General features: G+C 45.5%; 1 protein-coding gene and 1 long non-coding RNA gene across 3 annotated transcripts; one reads left to right on the top strand and one right to left on the bottom strand.

Annotated features, from left to right (window-relative positions):
• Positions 1-379: 379 nt before the first annotated feature.
• Positions 380-9257, top strand: LOC147342830 (collectin-43). Of its 2 annotated transcripts, XM_086381763.1 has the most exons (7): positions 380-880; positions 2133-2334; positions 5025-5132; positions 5455-5526; positions 5916-6032; positions 6221-6304; positions 8706-9257. In XM_086381763.1, the coding sequence occupies exons 2-7, from the start codon at positions 2202-2204 to the stop codon at positions 9089-9091; spliced, it is 900 nt and encodes a 299-aa protein (XP_086237889.1). In that variant the 5' UTR covers positions 380-880; positions 2133-2201; the 3' UTR covers positions 9092-9257. The 2 variants fall into 2 exon arrangements, with proteins under 2 accessions (XP_086237889.1, XP_086237890.1); XM_086381764.1 differs by lacking the exon at positions 380-880 and having other exon boundaries at positions 942-2334.
• LOC147342829 (uncharacterized) lies at positions 5784-22999 on the bottom strand. Its single transcript, XR_015156733.1, has 4 exons — positions 22849-22999; positions 22693-22760; positions 7677-7841; positions 5784-5993 (listed from the first exon to the last, which is right to left on the bottom strand). It is a non-coding gene; the product is annotated as an uncharacterized LOC147342829 (long non-coding RNA).
• Positions 23000-23003: the final 4 nt, after the last annotated feature.

Here is a 23003-nt window from a genome sequence, read left to right as displayed (position 1 = left end):
TGAGATGGTTGAATGCATCACCCATTCGATGGAAATGAGTTGAGTAAGCTCCGGGAATTGGTGATGGACAAGGAAGCCTGGCTTGCTGCAGTCCATGGGGTCCAAGAGTTGGACATGACTTGAGCAACTGAACTGAACTGAGGGAAGCCTGGCATGCTGAAGTCCATGGGGTCACAAAGAGTCAGACACAACTTAACCACTGAACAACAACAATTCTATAAAAGGCACGTGGAGGGCTGCCCTAAATACAGAAGAAAGCAAAAGAGTGACCCCTGTTGGGTGGGAGCTCCCCAGACACTGCCCCCCACAGGCTGTTGCCTCAGCAGCCCCTCTACCTGCCCCACTCCTGCTCAGACCTGCCAGGCAGCTCCCAGGTCTTTGCTAGTGTCTGAGCACTCATGTTGAGATGAGAAGGAAGAGAAATGGGCAAAGCAGGTGCTGTTTCTTGGACTCTGCAGAGGCAGGCTGCTTTTGAAAGAACTCTAGATGATTGTGCAACTTGCTGGTCTTCCCTGGACCTTGGATTCCTGGACATCCGTGAAACACAGACGCTGGTGCTGCCACTAAACTCTCAGGACTGCAGTGAGGAACCCATGAGATCCTGGGCTGAGGGTGCTCTTTGAACTCTAATGTGTGTTTTGAGCCATGAACATCAGCGGCAAATGTCCAGAACCCAGGTGGGGGCGAATTGACCGAGTCAACAAGCCAAAATTTGTCAATCTTTTCTCTGGAAACTGGTACTGGAACCTCAGGTTACAGCGTAGGTATAAATACTCAATATTGGCTGAGGAACTTCAATTTGTGTGGAGGTTCTGAAACCCTAGAGGACGCAACTGTGAATGTCCCTGTCCTAGCCTCTCAACTTGCTTTCCTGTGTCCCGTGAGTATCTTCCTGCCTGAATGGGCGCTTTATCCTACTGGTGCTGAGGAAGGCAGGGTCTATATAGCTGTTCCAGTCTAGGAGGGTGAGTGTTGGAGGTGGGGTACAAGGTAGTAATGGATGCTCTGCACTGTGTTCCTTTTGTTTGGTGGGAGATGTGTTTCCTGGGCTGGGAGAAGGGGAGAGTTGGATGTGACATCCAACCAGATCTCTGATGCCATTGTCCCCATGGTAAATGCAATTCATCGTTCTCTTGGAAGGAGGCACTTCTCTGTTCAGAAAGCCCCCTTCCTCCCACTACCTCAGCCAGCCAGTGGCCCTCTGTCTTTTTTTGCACAGGTCACTCAGGCTTTCTTTCAAGTCTTTCCAATGCCCATGAGCCCTTTCCATGGTCAAAGCTTTACAGTTTCTGCCTCAGAGAAGAAAGAAGCCCAACAGTGGGACTGAGCCATGTCCTGTACCCACCCCTGATCTCACTTAGCTCCTCAGTCCCTTTCTGATGGTAATTGGAAGCTCTATTGGACATCTGCTCTTTCAGCCCCTGAAGCCAGCCTTCCACTAACTGTGCGTCTCACATGTTCCTTCCTCCATGAGGCCGCTGGCCCAACTCCTCTTGGAAGTCTGGACAGACTCTAGGTATGCCAGGGACTTTTCTCGTGGAGCTCAGGGATGACAAACCCTGGTAAACACACAGTCATGCACCCATCCTGTGCTCACGACAGACCTCACCCAGTTTAGGACGCTGGCTTTTCTTCAGACAGCACTGCAGACCTCCAATACTAGTCTATCCAGAACAGCAAGTGAGAGGAAACAAGTCTGCCTTGTCACAGGTAAGTCAACCACCTTACTGATACAGAAAAGGATAAGCAGGTCCAGAGAGGGGACAGGTCCCACCCGAGGGCCCTCAGTGAGTCCCCCCTGATGTGACAATGGCCTCAGTGAGGAATTCTACATCCTGGTCACAGTGCCCCTGGCAAGGATGACAAGCCCAAAAAGGGATGACACAGAGCATCTGAGAGTAGGTTCATGCTGCTGGCAGACCAGGTCAGAGGCCCAGCTGGTCCACTCATGTCCTCCCTGGCCAGACCTTATCCTAAATTTCCGTAAACTGCTTTCGGAGCCCTGCTGCTCTTGTCTCCAGAGGATGGGAGAGGAGATGAGGGAAGGGCTTCTCCTGATCTCAAGGAGCTGGGCCAGCGCTAATCCTCATCCTTGGACCAAGAGCAGCCCCTCTTTGTATTCCTCTGCCTAGGACATGCTTCCCCTCCCTCTCTCCATATTGCTCCTGCTCACACAGTCCTAGAGTTTCCTGGGCGAAGAAATGGATGTCTATTCTGAGAAAACCCTCACCGATCCCTGCACCCTGGTTGTGTGTGCTCCACCAGCAGATAGCCTTCGTGGTCATGATGGACGAGATGGGAAAGAAGGCCCCCAGGGAGAGAAGGGGGATCCAGGTAGATCTGGGACCATGGGCCTGTCTTGGTGGGAAGGGGTGGGCACTTGTAACGAAGCCAGAAACTGAGTCCTCTGCGGGTGAAGCCTTATAGATAATCTTCTTCCTCAATGGGTGGGTTTCACCCAGATTTTGAGCCCACCTAAAACACGGCTTTACTGGTTCACTAAGACTGGCTGCCCTGAGCCTCCAGCTTCATCATCAGCTGTCCTTATTCCTCCCCTTGAATCTTCTGACTCCCACCAGCCCGAAATGCACAAAGAGTAAATGACTGGTATTTGGAGTCGTCTGCTCTAGAACTTAACTACAGTCCATTTGGAATAGTGCCTCTGCAGGATGTTAAAGATTTTTAATATTTAATTAAGCTCTACTCCATGATGGGTGGGAAAGGCTGAGACACTGTAGCCCCATAAGCAAGCCTGAATAAAAGGATTTTCCCTAAATATATTACAGAGGGAAAGAAAGGAAGCTTATATTTCACAGTCCAGCCCTGTGCTTAGGAGTTCCCTTGAGTAGTTTATTTAATCCCACCAAAACTCTAATAAGTGATGCATTAATCACATTTGACAGGGAAGACAACTGTGACACAAAGATGCTAAGTGAAACCCAACCTGGAAGGTGAAAAGGACATGAGTTTCTTTTTCAGACACATCTGTGCTTGTCTACTAGCTCTGTTTCAACAACAGTCCCCTAGGGAAAAGTCACTCAGTGTTTCTGAGTCTCAATTTGCTCATCTTTGGATGGAAATAATATGACCATACAGTGACAAATAGTTGAGCCAAGCCTTCCCCCACCACCACATTTATTATTATTATTATTATTTTTTGGTGAGGCTTTAGGATAATGTTGCATCCTCTTGCTGTAATCAGCAATCAGGTGGATTCTCCTGAGGTTTCCCAAGATACTGCTTATTAAGGGAAGTGTCTGAGAAACACTGCCCCACAGGAGAAGATCTGGGTGTTACTGGCAAGAAGTGAGAATTCAATGAACCAGCAACAAGGATAAGGGCACCACCGTGGCACTGAACCAGGGCTGTGGGGGGGATCAACTGAGATCTTTGAACTTTCTCTAGTTTGTATTTTGGTTGGGGAAGAAGGAAATGAGCAACATTTGCAGGATCTTTGTTGCTGGTTCCTACACACCCCAGTCTTTGTAAGTATCTGTCTGTCCTTTACAGACAGAAAGTAGCTTCCAACATGAATGAACTGGGCCTTAATAAGGCTGCCTAGAAGTGAACTCAATAGTGGGGTGGTATTCAAGGTACTAGCATTCTCTAGCTCCCAGAGTGTCCTGAATTGAATCACAGGGCAGGGGGTGGGGTAGAGACTTTTCCTACAGTGGCTCTCAGCTGCATGATGTACCCCAGACCTCCCTTTTTGTGCATTCCAAGCCTGGCTTTGGGTTGGTGCTTGGAGAGAGAACAGTGCACAGTCGGGCCAAGACCAGGCTCCACACTGGCTCCCCAGATCCAGGCACTGTCATCCTTCAACGGTGACAGGTCTGAGAATTTCCTGGAGATCTGAGCATCCTCAGATCCTGACCAGTAGGGCTGGGTGGGGCCAGAGTCTGCACTGGGGACAACCTGCCCCACAGATTCTGACACACATGTTCCCAAGAACCTGATGGAAAGGACAAGATGGGCCTGAGAGGACAGACCCCTGAGCAGAGATAGAGGGTGGGGCTGGGTCACTTGGTGATGCCCCAGACGTGTCGTGCAGGGCCAATAACACCTGGGCCCTACTTGGGGGGCTGTATTTCCAGGGACAATTCCTTCTTTCCTCAGTGCCTCTGAGATTCCTGCCCAGAAGGATTCAGTGAGAGAGTCTGTCCAGGGGGACAATTCTCCCCTGGGAGTAAAACCTCACACCCCATAGCATTCCCACCACCCAGCTCTGCTGATCTCTCTGAGCTCATTTCCTTCCCCTCCTCCCACACTCCCTGGACTCTGACCACACTGGCTCCTTCTTGGTCCCTGAGCACGCACATCCCCCTGCCTCCCCAGGGCCCTGTCCTTGCTCAGTCCATACACATCCCCATGGCTCACTCCTCACCCCCATCACAGCTTCACTCATAGACTCCCTCTCTGGCCATCCTATTTGGAAGACACCCCCACCAATTCTCTAGGCTTCAATTTACCTCTGTAGCACTTATTCTGATCTGATTATCATGTTAAACAGTTTCCTTTTGGTTAAGTATTTCTACATAGTTGTTTAAGCTCCATGAGGAAGGGATTTTATCTGTTTTTTTGTTTGTTTGTTTTTCCCACAAAGAATCCCATGACAGCACCTGGTATGTAGTAGAATCTCAGTGAGTACTTGTGGAATAAATGAATGTAAATGGCCAGGAGATAAGGCATTTAAGTACACTTCTTGTATTTCAGTCACTCAGTCCCCGTCTGACTCTTTGTAACCCCATGGACTGCAACATGCCAGGATTCCCTGTTCTACATTATTTCCTGGAGTTTGCTCAAACTCATGTCCCTTGAGGTGGTGATGCCATCAAACCATCCCCTTCTCTGTCATCACGTTCTGCTCCTGCCTTCAATCTCCATGGGGTTATTTCAGGGAAGACTGGAGCTTCTCAGGGGACAATATCTTTAGGAGGAGGCTAAAGATCTTTTAGCCTCATCTTTTATGCACTCCACTTCCAAGGAGATTCAGTGTCACTGACTAGGCTGGTCCTTTTTCCCAGGGCCTCCAGGTATGCCTGGACCAGCTGGAAGAGAGGGCCCCTCAGGGAGGCAGGGGAGCATGGGACCTCCAGGCACACCAGACCCCAAAGGAGAACCTGGGCCCGAAGGTAGGAGGGTGGTATGTGGCGGGTGAAGGAGGGAGAAGGGAGGGGTGATGTTGGCAGCCGTGGTGGGGACCAAGGTATGTGCACAGAGCCTGAAGAAGCCTGGAACCTCCGCGCCTGGTAGGCCTGGCCTGGGCCTCTCCCCCCACAGTCCTACACTGACTGGATTTCCCCAATACTGTTCCTGGAGGAGACCAGGTGGTCAGGAGCAGTCTCCCAGGTCGCTCTCTCACCTGGAGCTGTGGGTGTCAACCTGAACTGCTGAGGAAATGGTATCTGCCGAGTGCACTCTCAGCCATGTTTCTCCAATGTGTTCCTTCCTCAGGAGGAGTGGGTGCCCCAGGCATGCCCGGCTCCCCAGGCCCCGCAGGTCTCAAAGGAGAGAGGGGTACCCCTGGTGAGCCCGGAGCCCCTGGAAGTGCTGGGGCGGCAGTTGAGCAATGGACATGGGGATGGGCTCATGTTCCCCTGTGCCTACCACCACCACCCTCCAGGTCAGAGCTGGCATTCCAGGGAGAGAGCCAGCTTTGGGCTCTGGGAACTGTCTGTCTCCAGGGAGAGGGTGATGTGAGCAGCAGGGACTATTTGTGTTCAGGGAAGGCTGGTTGTTGGGTTAAGGGACAGTCAGTGTACAGAGAGGATGCACGCAGAGGATCCAGGCACTGAGGGCCATTTGTAAAGAGGGAGGGCATACTGCTGAGGATATGACAGTCCATGTACTGGGGGAGGTGAAAATTGCAGGAAAGTGTGCCCAGAACTCACACAACAATTCTTTTCTGATCCCAGGGCCTGTTGGAGCCATCGGTCCACAGGGACCTTCAGGTGCCATGGGTCCCCCAGGACTGAAGGGAGACAGAGGTGATCCTGGAGAAAAAGGAGCAAAGGGGGAGACTTCAGTCCTAGGTAAGAAAGGTCTGGGGGCTCTAGTGGGTGTGGAGGGGCCAGCAGGCCCTCTTCAGTTCAGCATCTCCTCTCATGCATCCCACGTCCTTATCCCACCCCCAATATGCGTCACCCTTCCCTGAGCTCTGGGCTCTGAGTGACCCCAGGCAGCGCTGGATCTGTCTTCACTTGGCCTCTCTCTCCTGCAGAGGTTGATACTCTAAGGCAGCGGATGAGAAACTTAGAGGGAGAAGTTCAACGCCTCCAGAACATAGTCACTCAGTACAGGAAAGGTGAGCTCCTGAACCCGACCCTGAGCTGCCACTGAAGGCAGGCCTCAGACTGAGTCTGGGCTTGGCTTGGAGTTCACTGGGCTTGGGTCTAAATTGGACTTCCTGGGACCATGACTGGGACTGGACCTAGACCTGGGGCAGGAGCGGGGCTAAGGACAAGTTTGGGACAGAGCTGTTCCCCACGTGCTCCAGAAGCTCAAGCAGACACACGGGACAAGGAGGAGGACGTGGTCCATGTCACCAGTCAGCAGACCTTTACTACAGCCCACCCTGGGCAGGTTCCTAGGACATATAAAGGGACACCCAACCCAGGATGCATTTCTTCCCTCTGTGGGGCCAGGTATGCAAATGCCCAGAGAAGAAGCTGCACAGTCCATAGCAGCAGAGAATCCAGCATGATCCTGAGAGTGGGGGTGGGATGCTGCCCGTGGGGTTCAAGGCTGCTGGGGACCTATCCTTGGTGTGTGGCCCCCAAGTATCTTACCCTAAAGATGTCCCTGGGTCTGGAAGGAATAGGCTGCCTCCAGTCTCTGGCCAGTGCTGGACTCTCCTGCACCTCTTGTGGAGTTTAAAGCAGAGGATCTTCCCTAAGCCTGGATCCTAATCAGGCTGAGGCCTCCTAGAGCACAGACCTGAGTGCCCTGCATCTTTGGGACACTCCATCAACTACCCCTCCTCCTTCTCTCCTCTCCCTGATGACAGCTTTGAATGCACATCACTTATCAAACCTGACTGATCCAAGAAAAGGAAGAGTTTTCTGAAGAAGCAGAGCATTAAGGGGCCTGATTGGGTGAGACATAGGGTTGGCTCCTAAGAACTCAAGCCAACTAAGTACTGAAGTAGTGGGATGAGAATTCTCAGCAGTTTATGTCTTCCTTCTTGCACAATCATATTTACATATCTATTTACTACCTCATTCCCTGGTAGCTCAGCTGGTAAAGAATCTGCCTGCATTGCAAGAGACCTGGGTTTGATCTCTGGGTCGGGAATATCCCCTGGAATGGAAATGGCAAACCAATCCAATATCCTAGCCTGGAAAATCTCATGGACAGAAGTCCCTGGTGGGCTTCAGTCCATGGGGTCAAAAAGAGTTGAGTATGACTAAAAAACTAACCCTTCATGCAGACTGATATAAACAAAGGTGAACTTGGGCATATGTGCTGGCCACCTGTGTGTACCTAAACACCATCACTCAGTCCACACCATCTACATACATGAGCGCACATGCACACATATGCACACCCATCCAGATGGACCTTGAGTCAGCCCATGTACCTTCAGATGGACACATGGATGTATTCATGCATGCACACACATACCCACCCAGATGCATGGGACATAAACCAATCATGGCACACAAGCTTGCACTGACCTTGTCTGCGGCTGTCTGGGCGCCATCCTGAATACGTGGAAAATCTGGTCTCCGATTGCTTGTTGAAGCTACTCAGAGGAACAGGGCAGTGGATCAGGGTGCAGCCTGGATTCAGAACCAGTCCAGTGAGCCCTCTTAGGAGCCCTGAAGATATCCATGCAGACCCTGGAAGTCAGAGGGGTGTGGACGGGATGGAAGAAAAAGAGATACTTAACACGTCACATCGGGGATGCTGTTTTGCAGTGTACCTTTTCCTTAGAAATATGAGATTAGACTCTGAAAAGAGAAGTGACTTTCCCTTGTCACCTGGCCTGTCATTGCCAGGGTAGGGCTGAACACATGACTTTCTGAAGCCCAGACAGGAGTCTCTCCAAAGCTGATCCCACTCTGCCCTCCCGCCCCCGCATAGAGCTCTCAGATGCCATCATCCCCTGCTCAGTGATCCAGGGAGGCTGACTGGCCATAGGTTCACCTGCGAGCATATGGAAGCCAACACTGGACAGCCCCCAGTGCAGAGGTCAGCACTTGGCTGCTCTCAGATGCACCTCTGTCCTCCCCTTTCTCCTCACCCCTTCACACAGCACAGAATGGCTCAGACAACTCCTCATGCCCAGTCATCATGCAAGGGTGAGAGTGAGCCACCTGTTTGGTGTTTTCCACACTCTCAGGAACTGCCCTGGACTCTACAGTGTCATTTCCCTGCCAACGTCCTTCCTATTTACACAGTAATTAAAATGCTGGATTCTCGTGAACAGCACGGGGAAGAACAGAAAGTGCATGTGGGAGCTTTAGTATCACCTCCAACAAGGTCTGATTCTCATCTACATTTGACAGTTGGGTGACTTTGGTCCTTTGCATAAGCACCTGAATTCCAGGGTCCTCACCTCTTGCATGATGGATGCTTGGGAGCTAAGTGCCTTGCTTTTGTTCTATCTGGTGCCCTGGTACCCTCGTGGGAGCTGGGGACTCCAATTGAAGCACAAGGTCTAGCTGCTGCACATCCCCAGCCTGACTCTCCTCTTCCCCTAGCGGTGCTCTTCCCTGATGGCCAGGCTGTCGGGGAGAAGATCTTCAAGACGGCAGGTGCTGTAAAGTCATATTCGGATGCAGAGCAGCTCTGCAGAGAGGCTAAGGGACAGCTGGCCTCCCCACGCTCTTCAGCCGAGAACGAGGCCGTGACACAGCTGGTCAGAGCCAAGAACAAGCATGCTTACCTGAGCATGAATGACATCTCCAAAGAGGGCAAGTTCACCTACCCAACGGGGGGGTCACTGGACTATTCCAACTGGGCCCCCGGGGAGCCCAACAATAGGGCAAAAGACGAAGGCCCAGAGAACTGTCTTGAGATCTATTCCGATGGCAATTGGAATGACATAGAATGCAGGGAGGAGCGCCTCGTGATCTGCGAGTTCTGAGCCCCCGGGGAGGAAGGGGGCTCAGAATGCCAGGGTTGTGAGCTGCCAACATCCCTATAAAAAGGTGACCCTCTGGTGCTCACAGCTTCCTCACTGAGCCACAGGATAAGGCCAGAAGGAAGGCCTCCTATGGAACTCCTTCCTCAGAATAAAGTTCTAAACTGTCTTCACACTTGGAAGTCTTGTCACAGAAAAAAAAAGAGGGGGGGGGGGGCGCGGCGCAGCCTGCTTTTCCTGGGGCAAGGGCTAAAAGGAGGTCTCCAAGTCTCCCCTGTTGAAAAATTCAGTGCCCCTGCCTCACCAAGATAGATGTCTAGCCATCCATCTCCACCAACCATCGGCCACATATGACCCCAATGGTCACTGCCTCCTCCTTCCCCTTCCTCTCCTGCCTTCAATCTTCTTATCCTTCAGTCTCTTTCACTTGTCTCTCCTCCTTCCTGGACACTCCACAGAGGGGGAGCAGGATTCTCAGCTCTGGCTCCCTTCTCTCCTTGCACTCACTCTAGGCTTGGGCTCATTCTCTCCCATGGTTTCAAATTCCTTCTATTGATGCCTCCCCCAGGTAGAGCCCGGTTTGGACCTCCCTCCAAACCCCAGACTCCTCTCACCAAGGCAACCTTGGAGGTCACAGTGGAGGGAAGCTCCAGCTTCTCTGGCCAGATTGAGTGGACTTAAACCCAGTAGTCTACCCTCACCCTTGACTTTGACAGCCCAGGATCTCTTTCTTCCCATGACAATGTGACTGTGGATGGCTCATCAGAGAATGTACCATGCACAATCCTAATCCCTTCTGACGTTTCAGGCAGAGTGGGTGTCCAACCATGTTTGACTCATTCCCCAACCTCTTCCTGCCTTGAAGTACAAGGGATGTTCATCTTCACTCTGCCTCAGGGATAATCTAGTCAAACCCTTCTCATTTTACAGACATGGAAACCAAGACACAGAGCGGAAGGGAAACTGCACTTAGTAAGCCAGGAGACAGGGTGCCTCTGGGACTGACACCTGGTGTTTGTCAAGTCGAGTAAAATTCAAGCTTTATTCTCACCTAGACATCCAAGGACAAAGCTAGTGGCCAAAGCTGAGCTCTGCTAAAGCAAAGAGATAAGCTGCCCACTCCTGAGTTCAACAAAGACTTCCCTGTCTACACATGCTCAGGAAGGCTTCTTGGGGATCAAAAAGAGAGGGGCCCCACCCCATAATAAGTGTGGACATGCACCCATAAGCCCCTGAGAAGGGATGTATCTTAGAAAACAGTTTCACATGCACCTGGGGGAGGGTCCATGGACCAGTCAGTTGTGAAGAAATTAACAGGATAATTATCCAAAGGTAAGCAAAGACACTGAAGGACCATCCTATATAAGTTAATTTATGTCACATCTTTACTGCTCTCCCTCTCATTCAGGACTCCCGCACTCCACCATGGGTGTGTGTCTCCACTTAGCTCTGACTACTGCACTGCCCCTTATTAGAGAGGATGACCATACCCTTTTTCTCTGGGGGCATATTTCTGCCTTCTTCTGTCTTAAATAAACAACCTGTTTCTCTGTGTGCTCTGCCATATATTGTGCTATATCTCTAATAATAAACTTTTAATCTAATTTACAGTTTTTTCCTCCTTGAAACATTTTTGCTTTCAAATGGGGGAAAGAGCCGGAGTCACTTTGCTTCTAGCCTTTAGTCCCTGGTGGTGTGTTGGCTAGGATTCCTGGGGTTTCATCCAGGGTACCCAGGTTCCATCCCTGGGCAGGGAACTAAGATATCCCTTCAGGAGCGCTCACTGCTCTCCCTCTGAGATCAGGAGCACTGGTGCTGCAACTCACTCATGAAAAAGGTCATCTGACACCAGAACTTACACTTTTGGTTTGTAAATTTTTATATCAATGCGTCTGTATACTTAGTTGATTACACTGACAATGTACTGCAAAGAAAAATGTAAAACAACATCTGCACTTCAGAAATTGGAATGAGGTCTGAATGAACCACAGGCTCATGGGAGAGGGTGATGAATACCCCTCCTCCAGACAGGAAACCAGCCACTCTTTCCTTTGATCCCAGGGATCAGAGGGACTGCCCTCTCTGGCCTTTTCTGAATAGGACCCCCAAGCCCCACCCCTCTTCCCAACACCATCAAGATACCGAAATAAGCATTTCTAAAATAATGAAATATCTGAAAAAATAAAAGAAATTAACCCATTTTAATAGTTTAAAACAACAAAATGCCTAGAAAAAAATTCAACCACTTAAGTGAAATATCTGTACAATGAAAAGTATACAACTTTGTTGAAAGAAATCAAAAGCACAAACAAAAGGAAAGATTATGATGTTCATGGATTGAAAGAATTAATATTGTTAAAACGGTCATAGATTTAGAGATAGATAATAAATTTAAAGTTATATTTCTGTTTTATTGACTATGCCAAAGCCTTTGACTGTGTGGATCACAATAAACGGTGGAAAATTCTGAAAGAGATGGGAATACCAGACCACCTGATCTGCCTCTTGAGAAATTTGTATGCAGGTCAGGAAGCAACAGTTAGAACTGGACATGGAACAACACACTGGTTCCAAATAGGAAAAGGAGTTCATCAAGGCTGCATATTGTCACCCTGTTTATTTAACTTATATGCAGAGTACATCATGAGAAACGCTGGACTGGAAGAAACACAAGCTGGAATCAAGACTGCTGGGAGAAATCACAAAAACCTCAGATATGCAGATGACACCACCCTTATGGCAGTAAGTGAAGAGGAACTAAAAAGCCTCTTGATGAAAGTGAAAGTGGAGAGTGAAAAAGTTGGCTTAAAGCTCAACATGCAGAAAACGAAGATCATGGCATCCGGTCCCATCACTTCATGGGAAATAGATGGGGAAACAGTGGAAACAGTGTCAGACTATATTTTTCTGGGCTCCAAAATCACTACAGATGGTGACTGCAGCCATGAAATTAAAAGATGCTTACTCCTTGGAAGGAAAGTTATGACCAACCTAGATAGCATATTCAAAAGCAGAGACGTTGCTTTGCCAACAAAGCTTTGTCTAGTCAAGGCGATGGTTTTTCCTGTGGTCATGTATGGATGTGAGAGTTGGACTGTGAAGAAAGCTGAGCGCCGAAGAATTGATGCTTTTGAACTGTGGTGTTGGAGAAGACTCTTGAGGGTCCCTTGGACTGCAAGGAGATCCAACCAGTCCATTCTGAAGGAGATCAGCCCTGGGATTTCTTTGGAAGGAATGATGCTAAAGCTGAAACTCCAGTACTTTGGCCACCTCATGCAAAGAGTTAATTCATTGGAAAAGACTCTGATGCTGGGAGGGATTGGGGGCAAGAGGAGAAGGGGACGACAGAGGATGAGATGGCTGGATGGCATCACTGACTCAATGGACGTGAGTCTGGGTGAACTTCGGGAGTTGGTGATGGACAGGGAGGCCTGGAGTGCTGCGATTCATGAGGTCACAAAGAGTCGGACATGACTGAGTGACTGATCTGATCGGTCACCATCTATAGATTCAATTCTATCCCTATCAAAATTCTAATGGAATTCTTCACAGATATAAAGAAAAGTCCCAAAATTTGTATGGAACCATAAAGGACCTTGAGTAGCCAAAGCAATCCTGATAAAGAAGAACAAAGTTGGAGGTATCACACCTCCTCATTACAAAATACACTCCCCAAAGCCATAGAAATAAAAACAGTATAGTTCTAGATTAAAAATAGACACAGACCAATAGAGCAGAAAAGAGAGCCTAGAAAGAAATTGTCCGATTATGGTCAAAATATTTGACAAGGAAGCCAAGAACACCCAGTGCGAAAAGGGTGGTCTCTTCAATTAGTGGTGTTGAGAAAACTGGATCAGCACAAGCAGGACAATGAAATTGGACCACTATCTTATAACACACACATAACACATTAACTGACATCAATCATAGACACTAGACCTGATACCATAAAACTTCTGGAAGAAAACATAGGGTAGCAGTTCCTCAACATCAAATCTTGGTCATGATATTTTAGATATGACTTCAAAGCACAAACAACAAAGGCAAAAAAAAAAAAACAAAAAAACAAAAAAAAACAAAAACCGAGGTGACTATATCAAATTTAAAAGTCTCTGCACAGTGAAGGAAACAATTAAATGAGAAGACAGCCTACACATTGGGAGAAAATTTGCAAACCATGAATAGCAGTTACAATACATATGAAGAGCTCATACAAGTCATTAATAATCTGATTTTAAAATAGGCAAAGGGAAAAAAACCAGACATTTTCCCAAAGAAAAGACAGAAAAGGATATAGATATATGAAAAGATGTTCAAGACACTTAACCAGAGAAATATAGATCAAAACCACAATAAGCTATCACCTCACACCTTTAAGAATGGCTATCGCCAAGAAGACAAGGTATGATAAGTTTTGGCAAGGATGAAAAGAAAAGTGAACTTGTCATGTACACTATGTGTGGGAATGCAAGTCGGTTCACCTACTATGGAAATCAAAATGAAAGATCCTCAAAAATAAATAAATAAATAAAAAGATCCACCCTATGATCTAGCGATCCCATTTCTGGGTATACACCAAAAGGAAATAAAAACAGATTTTCAAAGAGATATATGCAATCTCATGTGTTTTACCGCATTTTTCTTAATAGCTCAGATATAGAAACAAATAGGAGCCCATCAACAAATGAATTGATAAAAAGATGAGGTATACCATATGCACAATGGAATATTATTCAGCCATGAGAAAGAAGTATATACTGCCATTTGCAATAACATGGATGGATCTTGAGGACATTAGGCTACCTGAAATAAGTCAGACCGAGAAAGACAAATACTCTAAGATATCACTTATACATGGAATCTAGACAAGAACAAACTCAAAAATAGAGTTAATGGTTACTAGGGGATGACAAGGAGAAGGGTTAGAATATGTTTTTTAAGTGTACAAACTTGCAACAGGTAGTAAATATGTCCTAGAGATCAAATACCTAGTGAATAGAGACAATATCCTATTGTAATGAAACTAAGAGACTAGAACCTAATATTCCATCCACTAAAAAGAAATTATAACTGTTTTATGACAGAGGTGCTAATTATCACTACAATGGCAATCATATTACAATATATAAATATATCAAACTAATATGTTGTACATTTGAAATATACACAATGCTGTATGTCGAGTATATTTCAATGTAGAAAACAAAAAAAGAAATTTTTGCATTCCAGAAACTAGAATCCAAGTATGCTTGAATTTCTCTTTCATTATCTCTCAGAATCAAGGTGAAGAGATAATCTGGGGTAGCAATTTTGAATCAATATTTTATATCAAATATTTTGCTAAACAATTTTTGCATGTTATATCATACAATGTGAAGGATTAAATAAAAATAAATATGTCTCTATCTTCTACCAATGGAGGAAAACTTGGTTTGGTGCATTCACTCATGGGGAAGGGACCCGTATTGTATATTCATCTCAAAGTAGAAAATGAAGTCACATGAGGACATTGTAGAGAATGTAAGCAACAGGGTCAATTTGATTATAGGATGTTGTCCTTGATGACTATAGTCAACACTAGAGAATAATGAACAGTATATACTATGTGGACTGTGGATAAAATAATACCCATATTTCGAGTTTCAGACCAGGATTCCTTTTTTGCACTACTGTTTCAGATGGCTTTGACACAGGACAGCTTACGGACTAGAAGAATAATTTTGAATGGAATGTTTCATGTAAAAGAGGAAAACAAATAATGTATCTAGTGATCAAAGAGACAGCTAGAAAGAAAATAGTTAATCTAGAGGGAGCCATATTCAGGCTACCAACAAATAAAGTAAAGCAACATATTAGAGATCAGGTTTTTAACAAATGTTGTAGTACCCAATTCTTAAAGAGATGGGAATCCCAGACCACTTGACCTGCCTCCTGAGAAATCTGTATGTAGGTCAAGAAACAACACTTAGAACAGGACATAGAACAACAGACTGGTTCCAGATTGGGAAAGGATTTTGTCAAGGCTGTATATTGTCACCCTGCTTATTTAACTTACATGCAGAGTACATCATGAGAAACGCTGGACTGGATGAAGCACAAGCTGGATCAAGACTGCCAGGAGAAATATCAATAACCTGAGATATGCAGATGAAACCACACTTATGGCCAAAAAGCAAAGAACTAAAGAGCCTCTTGATGAAAGTGAAAGAAGAAAGTGAAAAAGTTGGCTTAAAACTCAACATTCAGAAAACTAAGATATGGCCCCATCACTTCATGGCAAATGGATGGGGAAACAGTGGAAACAGTGGCTGACTTTATATTTATGGGCTCCAAAATCACTGCAGATGGTAACTGCAGCCATGAAATTAAAAGATGCTTGCTGCTTGGAAGAAAAGTTATGACCAACCTAGACAGCATATTAAAAAGAAGAGACATTGCTTTGCCAACAAAGGTCAATCTAGTCAAAGCTATGGTTTTTCCAGTAGTCATGTATGGTTTTGAGAGTTGGATTATAAAGAAATATGAGCACTGAAGAATTGATGCTTTTGAACTGCGGTGTTGGAGAAGAGTCTTGAGAGTCCCTTGGACTGCAAGGGGATCCAACCAGTCCATCCTAAAGAAAACTCGTCTTGATTATTCATCAGAAGGACTGATGGTGAAGGTGAAACTCCAAACTTAGGCCATCTAAGGTGAAGAACTGACTCATTAGAAAAGACCCTAAAAAGATCATACACCATGACCAATTGGCTTTATCCCAGGGATGCAAGGATTCTTCAATATCCGCAAATCAATCAATGTAATACACCACATTAACAAATTGAAAAATAAAAACCATACGATTATCTCAATAGATGCAGATAAAGCCTTTGACAAAATTCAACATCCATTTATGATAAATACTCTCCAGAAAGCAGGAATATAAGGAACATACTTCAACATAATAAAAGCTATATATGATAAACCCACAGCAAACATTATCCTAAATGGTGAAAAATTAAAAACATTTCCTCTAAAGTCAGGAACAAGATAAGTGTGCCCACTTTCACCACTACTATTCAGCATAGTTTTGGAAGTTTTGGCCACAGCAATCAGAGCAGAAAAATAAAAGGAATACAAATTAGAAAAGAAGAAGTAAAACCCTCACTCTTTGCAGATGACATGATCCTCTACATAGAAAACCCTAAAGACTCCACCAGAAAATTACTAGAGCTAATCAATGAATATAGTAAAGTTGCAGGATATAAAATCAACACACAGAAATCCCTTGCATTCCTATACACTAATAATGAGAAAATAAATTAAGGAAAAAATTCCATTCACCATTGCAACAAAAAGAATAAAATACATAGGAATATATCTACCTAAAGAAACTAAAGACCTATAAATAGCAAACTGTAAAACACTGGTGAAAGGAATCAAAGAGGACACTGATAGATGGAGAAATATACCATGTTCATGGATCGGAAGAATAAATATAGTGAAAATGAGTATACTACCCAAAGCAATCTATATATCCAATGCAATCCCTATCAAGCTACCAAAGGTATTTTTCACAGAGCTAGAACAAATAATTTCACAATTTGTATGGAGATACAAAAAACCTCGAATAGCCAAAGCAATCTTGAGAAAGAAGAATGGAACTGGAGGAATCAAAATGCCTGACTTCAGGCTCTACTACAAAGCCACAGTCATCAAGACAGTATGGTACTGGCACAAAGACAGAAATATAGATCAATGGAACAAAATAGAAAGCCCAGAGATAAATCCACACACCTATGGACACCTTATCTTTGACAAAGGAGGCAAGAATATACAATGGATTAAAAACAATCTCTATAACAAGTGGTGCTGGGAAAACTGGTCAACCACTTGTAAAAGAATGAAAGTAGAACACTTTCTAACACCATACACAGAAATAAACTCAAAATGGATTAAAGATCTAAACGTAACACCAGAAACTATAAAACTCCTAGAGGAGAACATAGGGAAAACACTCTCTGACATAAATCACAGCAGGATCCTCTTTGACCCACCTCCCAAAATATTGGAAATAAAAGCAAAAATAAACAAATGGGATGTAATTAAACTTAAAAGCTTCTTCACCACAAAGGAAACTATAAGCAAAGTGAAAAAAGACAGCCTTCAGAATGGGAGAAAATAATAGTAAATGAAGCAACTGACAAACAACTAATCTCAAAAATATACAAGCAACTTCTACAGCTCAATTCCAGAAAAATAAACTACCCAATCAAAAAATGGGCCAAAGAACTAAATAGACATTTCTCCAAAGAAGACATACAAATGGCTAACAAACACATTCAAAAATGCTCAACAACACTCATTATCAAAGAAATGCAAATCAAAACTACAATGAGGTACCATTTCATGCCAGTTAGAATGGCTGCTATCCAAAAGTCTACAAGCAATAAATGCTGGAGAGGGTGTGAAGAAAAGGGAACCCTCTTACACTGTTGGTGGTAATTCAAACTAGTACAACCACTATGGAGAACAGTGCGGAGATTCCTTAAAATACTGGAAATAAACTGCCTTATGGCCCAGCAATCCCACTGCTGGGCATACACACCGAGGAAACCAGAATTGAGATACATGTACCCCAGTGTTCATCGCAGCACTGTTTATAATAACCAGGACATGAAAGCAACCTAGATGTCCATCAGCAGATGAATGGATAAGAAAGCAGTGGCACATATACACCATGGAGTATTACTCAGCCATTAAAAATAATTTATTTGAATCAGTTCTAATGAGGTGGATGAAACTGGAGCCTATTATATAGAGTGAAGAAAGCCAGAAAGAAAATCACCAATACAGTATACTAACAGATATACATGGAATTTAGAAAGATGGTAACGATAACCCTGTATGCAAGACAGCAAAAGAGACACTGATGTATAGAACAGTCTTTTCGACTCTGTGGGAGAGGGAGAGGGTGGGATGATTTGGGAGAATAGCATTGAAACATGTATAATATCATATATGAAATGAATCACCAGTCCAGGTTTGATGCATGATATTGGATGCTTGAGGCTGGTGCACTGAGATGACCCAGAGAGATGGTATGGGGAAGGAGGAGGGAGGGGTGTTCAGGATGGGGAACACATGTATACCTGTGGCAGATTCATGTTGATGTATGGCAAAACCAATACAATATTGTAAAGTAATTAACCTCCAATTAAAATAAATTTATATTAAAAAAATTTTAAAAAAAATCAGCTGAAACATAAAAAAAAAAAAAAAAGACAAGAAAAGAGCCTGATGTTGGGAAAGATTGAAGGCGGGAGGAGAAGGGGACGACAGAGATGAGACGGTTGGATGGCACCACGAACTCAACAGGCATGAGTTTGAGTAGACTCTGGGAGTTGGTGACGGACAGGGTGGTCTGGCGTGCTGGAGTCTAAGGGGTCACAAAGAGTCAGACACAACTGAGAGACAACTGAACAAACAGATAGTACCCAATATTCTTTGGGGGAGCTTCCCTGGTGGTACAGTGGTTAAGACTTCCTGCTTGCAATGCAGGAAATATGGGTTCCATTGTTGGTCAGGAACTAGGATCCCCCATACCTTGCTCCATGGCCAAAAACAAAAGAAAGAAACCAATAAGCTATGGGTCACAGGGACTTCAAACTGAGGGTACACTGGGGAGAAAACTTGTTTTTCTTTTTTGGCTTTACCATGTTGCTTATGGGCTCTCAGCTCCCTGACCAGGAACTGAACCCAGGCCACAGCTGTGAAACCCAGGAATCCTAACCACTGGGCCACCAGTTGTTGGGGGTTCTTTGTACCTGTATACCAACCCATTCTTAAACTCTCAAGAAGACATGATTCTCCTGATTCCCTTTGGGATGTACGAGAGAGCATTTACTCAAATCCTAGTAGTTAATTATCATCCCTTGGGAATACATGTGGCCTTAAGTGGTTGAGTGGTACAGGCTCATTTGAATGGATGGTCAAGAAGGAAAGTCCATAAAATAATTAGGGGTTGGGCTGGGTGGGCATGTGATTTATTCCTTTATTCCTTATCTCCAAGACACACCTATGCTGAACATCTCTCTGGTAAGTTCTGAAGTAAGTGATTATGAAACAGAAGTAACTAGGATCTTGTGCTTGAGGGCCCTAGGGTCCCAAATCCACCTTCCCCAAATCCACCCTCTCCTACCCCTTGGGATAACCTAATCATCTCAGGTGTTTGACCTTATCCTTGGTGGGGATTGTGACACAATTATACCTAGATGAGAACTGTTCTCCAAAAGGTAGGAAGATAGTGATTTGGGGTATATCTTAGTCTCTTTTGGAGAAGGCAATGGCAACCCACTCCAGTACTCTTGCCCAGAAAATCCCACGGATGGAGGAACCTGGTAGGCTGCAGTCCATGAGGTCACTAAGAGTCGGACATGACGGAGCAACTTCACTTTCACTTTTCTCTTTCATGCTTTGGAGAAGGAAATGGCAACCCACTCCAGTTTTCTGGCCTGGAGAATCCCAGAGACCAGGGAGCCTGGTGGGCTGCCATCTATGGGGTCACACAGAATCAGACATGACTGAAGTGACTTAGCAGACTTAGCAGTTAGTCTCTTTGGATACAAATGAAAGAGTCATTTGTATCCAAAAACCTATGATCCTGCTTCAACTGGCTTGCAAGTCAGACATGACTGAAGCAACTTAGCAGACTTAGCAGTTAGTCTCTTTGGATACAAATAAAAGAGTCATTTGTACCCAAAAACCTATGATCCTGCTTCAACTGGCTTGCAAGACCCTTCTGTTCTGCAGAGAAAGGAAATTCAGTCTCATCAGAAAAGTGCTTCTCTGATACAGCCTGCAGGAAGAGTGTTGATTCAAACTCAGGTGCTTTTCATCTGGACTTGGTGGCTGCTTATGTCTGAACATCTGTCCATAAGAGATCAGCTTATAGTCATATAAGTGGGCACATGAACTGAAGGCATGGATTTCAAACCATGCCTAAAACCAAGAAAGGCATCTGAGCCACAGAAAGTGATTTTTCATTTGGATCCCAGCTCTTAGCAGAGGGAGAAATGTTTTAAGGAATGCCTGTATACCTGAGGACTTGAGTACTCTGGGTAGTGAAGGAAAGGAAGATTACTATTTGAGCTAAGAATCAACAAATGGGAGCTACTAAGACATCAACTTCAAGGAAATGAAAGGACAATAAAGGCAATAGTATATGAAGAGCCCTCCATTCTAGCCAACCAATGGACAAGCCACTCCTAGCCAGGTGTGGACAGTTGCTCTGAATTTGTACCTAGTATACAATGATCAGATGAAAGGTATAAATCAAACCCCCAAGATTTGACCTCAGAGACATTGCCCTCTGCCTGACAGGTTAGGAGGGAAACAGCTGGAATCTTACTTCTTCTGATGTCCATGTTTCCTTTCTCCTGCCTGTGTTATGGTTTCAGAAGCAAAGAGCTCAGCACCCAGAACAGAGCAGAATGGGTCTATAAATGCTCTGGTGAAGCAGGTCTGGGAGACCTCCCCTGACAGTTCCCAGAGACCAAAACAAAAGTAACCTGCCCATTGCTGTTGGGCTGGACCTCACAGGCCTTCATGCCTTGTAGATGCCCTGCCCTAAGACTGAAGCAAGGGGGAGAGACCGCAACAAAGACATCAATGGTTATTGGACAGGACATCTTACATGTTCGAAACACATTATCCTAGAGTGATGTGCCAATGTTTATAGCAGCTAGGAAATGGCAGCAATTTTTGGCACTGGGGAGAAGTGTCAATGTGTCCCCCTACCATTTACAGGGGGAGTTGATGTCAGCTGGGCTTATCTGTTACCAGGGAAACCTGCAGCTAGAGCAGCAGCCAGCATGTAGGTGGTTATTAATTAAGCAATGTATAAACTAGGATTGAGCAGTCCTGTGAGTGGAGCAGGGACTGGTCGAGCAGGGAGATGTAGTAAAAGCAAGGGAACAGCATCTCAAATGGGCTGACCATACACTCCATCCCCACATAACCTGCATGACCTATTACTATCTAGGTCCACCCCTCTTCCACAGTATTCCTGGCCTCAGGTATATAAAGGTGCACCGCAGTCAGATACCACAAATGCAATACAGACAACCACAGCTGCGAGTACTGAGAGTCCAAAGAACAGGCAATCTTTGGAGACAGCCATTTATCAGGTCAATTTTCATGGAATTCCTGAGGATAACAACAGCATATCACTGTTAGACCCACCATCAGATTCATTACGGAATGAGGTCACTATTGCCATGTCTGCAAATAGATTCCTTACCACTCAGACTAGACATGAAATGTAAGATGTCTAACAGACTCAGCGCAGGGAAGATCATGACCAGTAAGCAAAATACAAGCAGTCACAGCATTCTGACATAATAACACCCCTGACTACGTTTTTTGTCCTGGCTAGAGTACCATTACTCTGTCCAAACTCAGTCCACTCCAGCCAGTGTCAAAAAACACTGGAGGGGTATAACAGAACACAAGGTTAATATAATGGTGCCTTTTCTAGTAGGGGACCTAGATTAATTTCTTAGTTATTTTATGTGGGTGCAGATGAAATCTTTAAGTCCCTTATTCCTAATCCCTACAGGGCTGCAAACCCAAAACACCTGGGACATCCATACCAGTTTCAGTCCCAGAGCCACTTACAGAATGTTCCCCTGGGCGTAGATCCTGTGGCAAGGACAAAAGTGAGTTATTCTCCTGATCGTTAGCTGTCAATGATATTTGGGTGATCAACAGTTGAACTCCGATGATGTTGAAGAGTTTGCTCTGGGTTAACACGATGCAGGTACTCCCTGTGCTGACTGCTCTTGGAATATTTAATGACAATCTCTGTGACTTAAGCTAGCCTCTTGGTTCACAGGTTGAGACAGTGGGTTTCCTGTATCTGTTGTTGCTTACTCAGTCCACTCGTCCTTCTATTAGCCTGGCAGCAGTAGGGCTGTAGGACAGGTGGAAAAGTCTGGGTATGGCATTTTTATCAGCCCATTCCTGAACTTCATGGCCACTAAAGCGGTGTTTTTTTGCATTGCTCAGCAACTTGAGTAGGCCCACTGTAGCAGCTTCCACCTGTTTGTTGTAAAGCATGTAGGCTGCATAGAGCTGTGTTCCTTGACACTATATCCCTGCTCTGCCCCCTCCCACACCTGGGACCAGAAGCCCAGAGGGTACTCTTTTTATTTCGCCATTGCCACCGGTCCTAACCAAACCCTTCATGGTAACCGACCATGGCCAATTCACAAGCTGTCCCAGTTAGTGTCTCTAAAGCCTGTAATTGTTTAGGGGTGGTGGGTCAGGGGTATGTTTGTATTTTGTAGAAAACAATAAAACCAGAAAGGCTCTTGTGTTTTGCCAGTATCACAAGCCCTCCCCAGGCAGTCAGGTGAAGCACAAGCCCAGGCTGCTACTTTTAAACTGGAAAGAAACTGAGGTTAATAGGATGTCATCAGTTTAATGGAAGAGAAAGATATCTCTCACAGGAACCCACATGCTAGGGAAATGAACCCCGGGATTATCCCCACAACTTTCCCTTCATGTCCTCATTCTCCAACATCTCTGCACTCACGGGATTTTCTGTAGCTTTCTGGCTGACTCACCAATTTTGGGGCTTCACCCTGCAGCTGTGCACGCGTGTTGATGCCGAGCCTTGAGACTGAAGCAAGAGCTGGGAGACAGGGACAAAGACATCCATGGCTTATTAGATAGGAAATCTTACGTGTCCAGAAAAGAAGGGTCCTAGCGCAACAGCATACCATGTTCAGCAGAGAGCAGGAAGGACGTGGAGGCACTCTTCACCGCTTGAGGGAGGAGCCAACCAGTCTAACAGAGAGCTGACGTCAGTTTGTTCATCAGTTACCAGGGAAACCAGTGTCTGGGGCAGCAAGCATGTAGGCAGTTGCCGTTAAAC

This window comes from Bos grunniens, chromosome 28 (assembly GCF_055505025.1).
Source record: "Bos grunniens cultivar Pamir isolate PY7600 chromosome 28, Bosgru_T2T1.0, whole genome shotgun sequence".
NCBI classification, from domain to species: domain Eukaryota; kingdom Metazoa; phylum Chordata; class Mammalia; order Artiodactyla; family Bovidae; genus Bos; species Bos grunniens.
The sequence above is the reverse complement of the archived record's forward strand: the minus strand, read 5'-3'. Positions and strand labels throughout refer to the sequence as shown.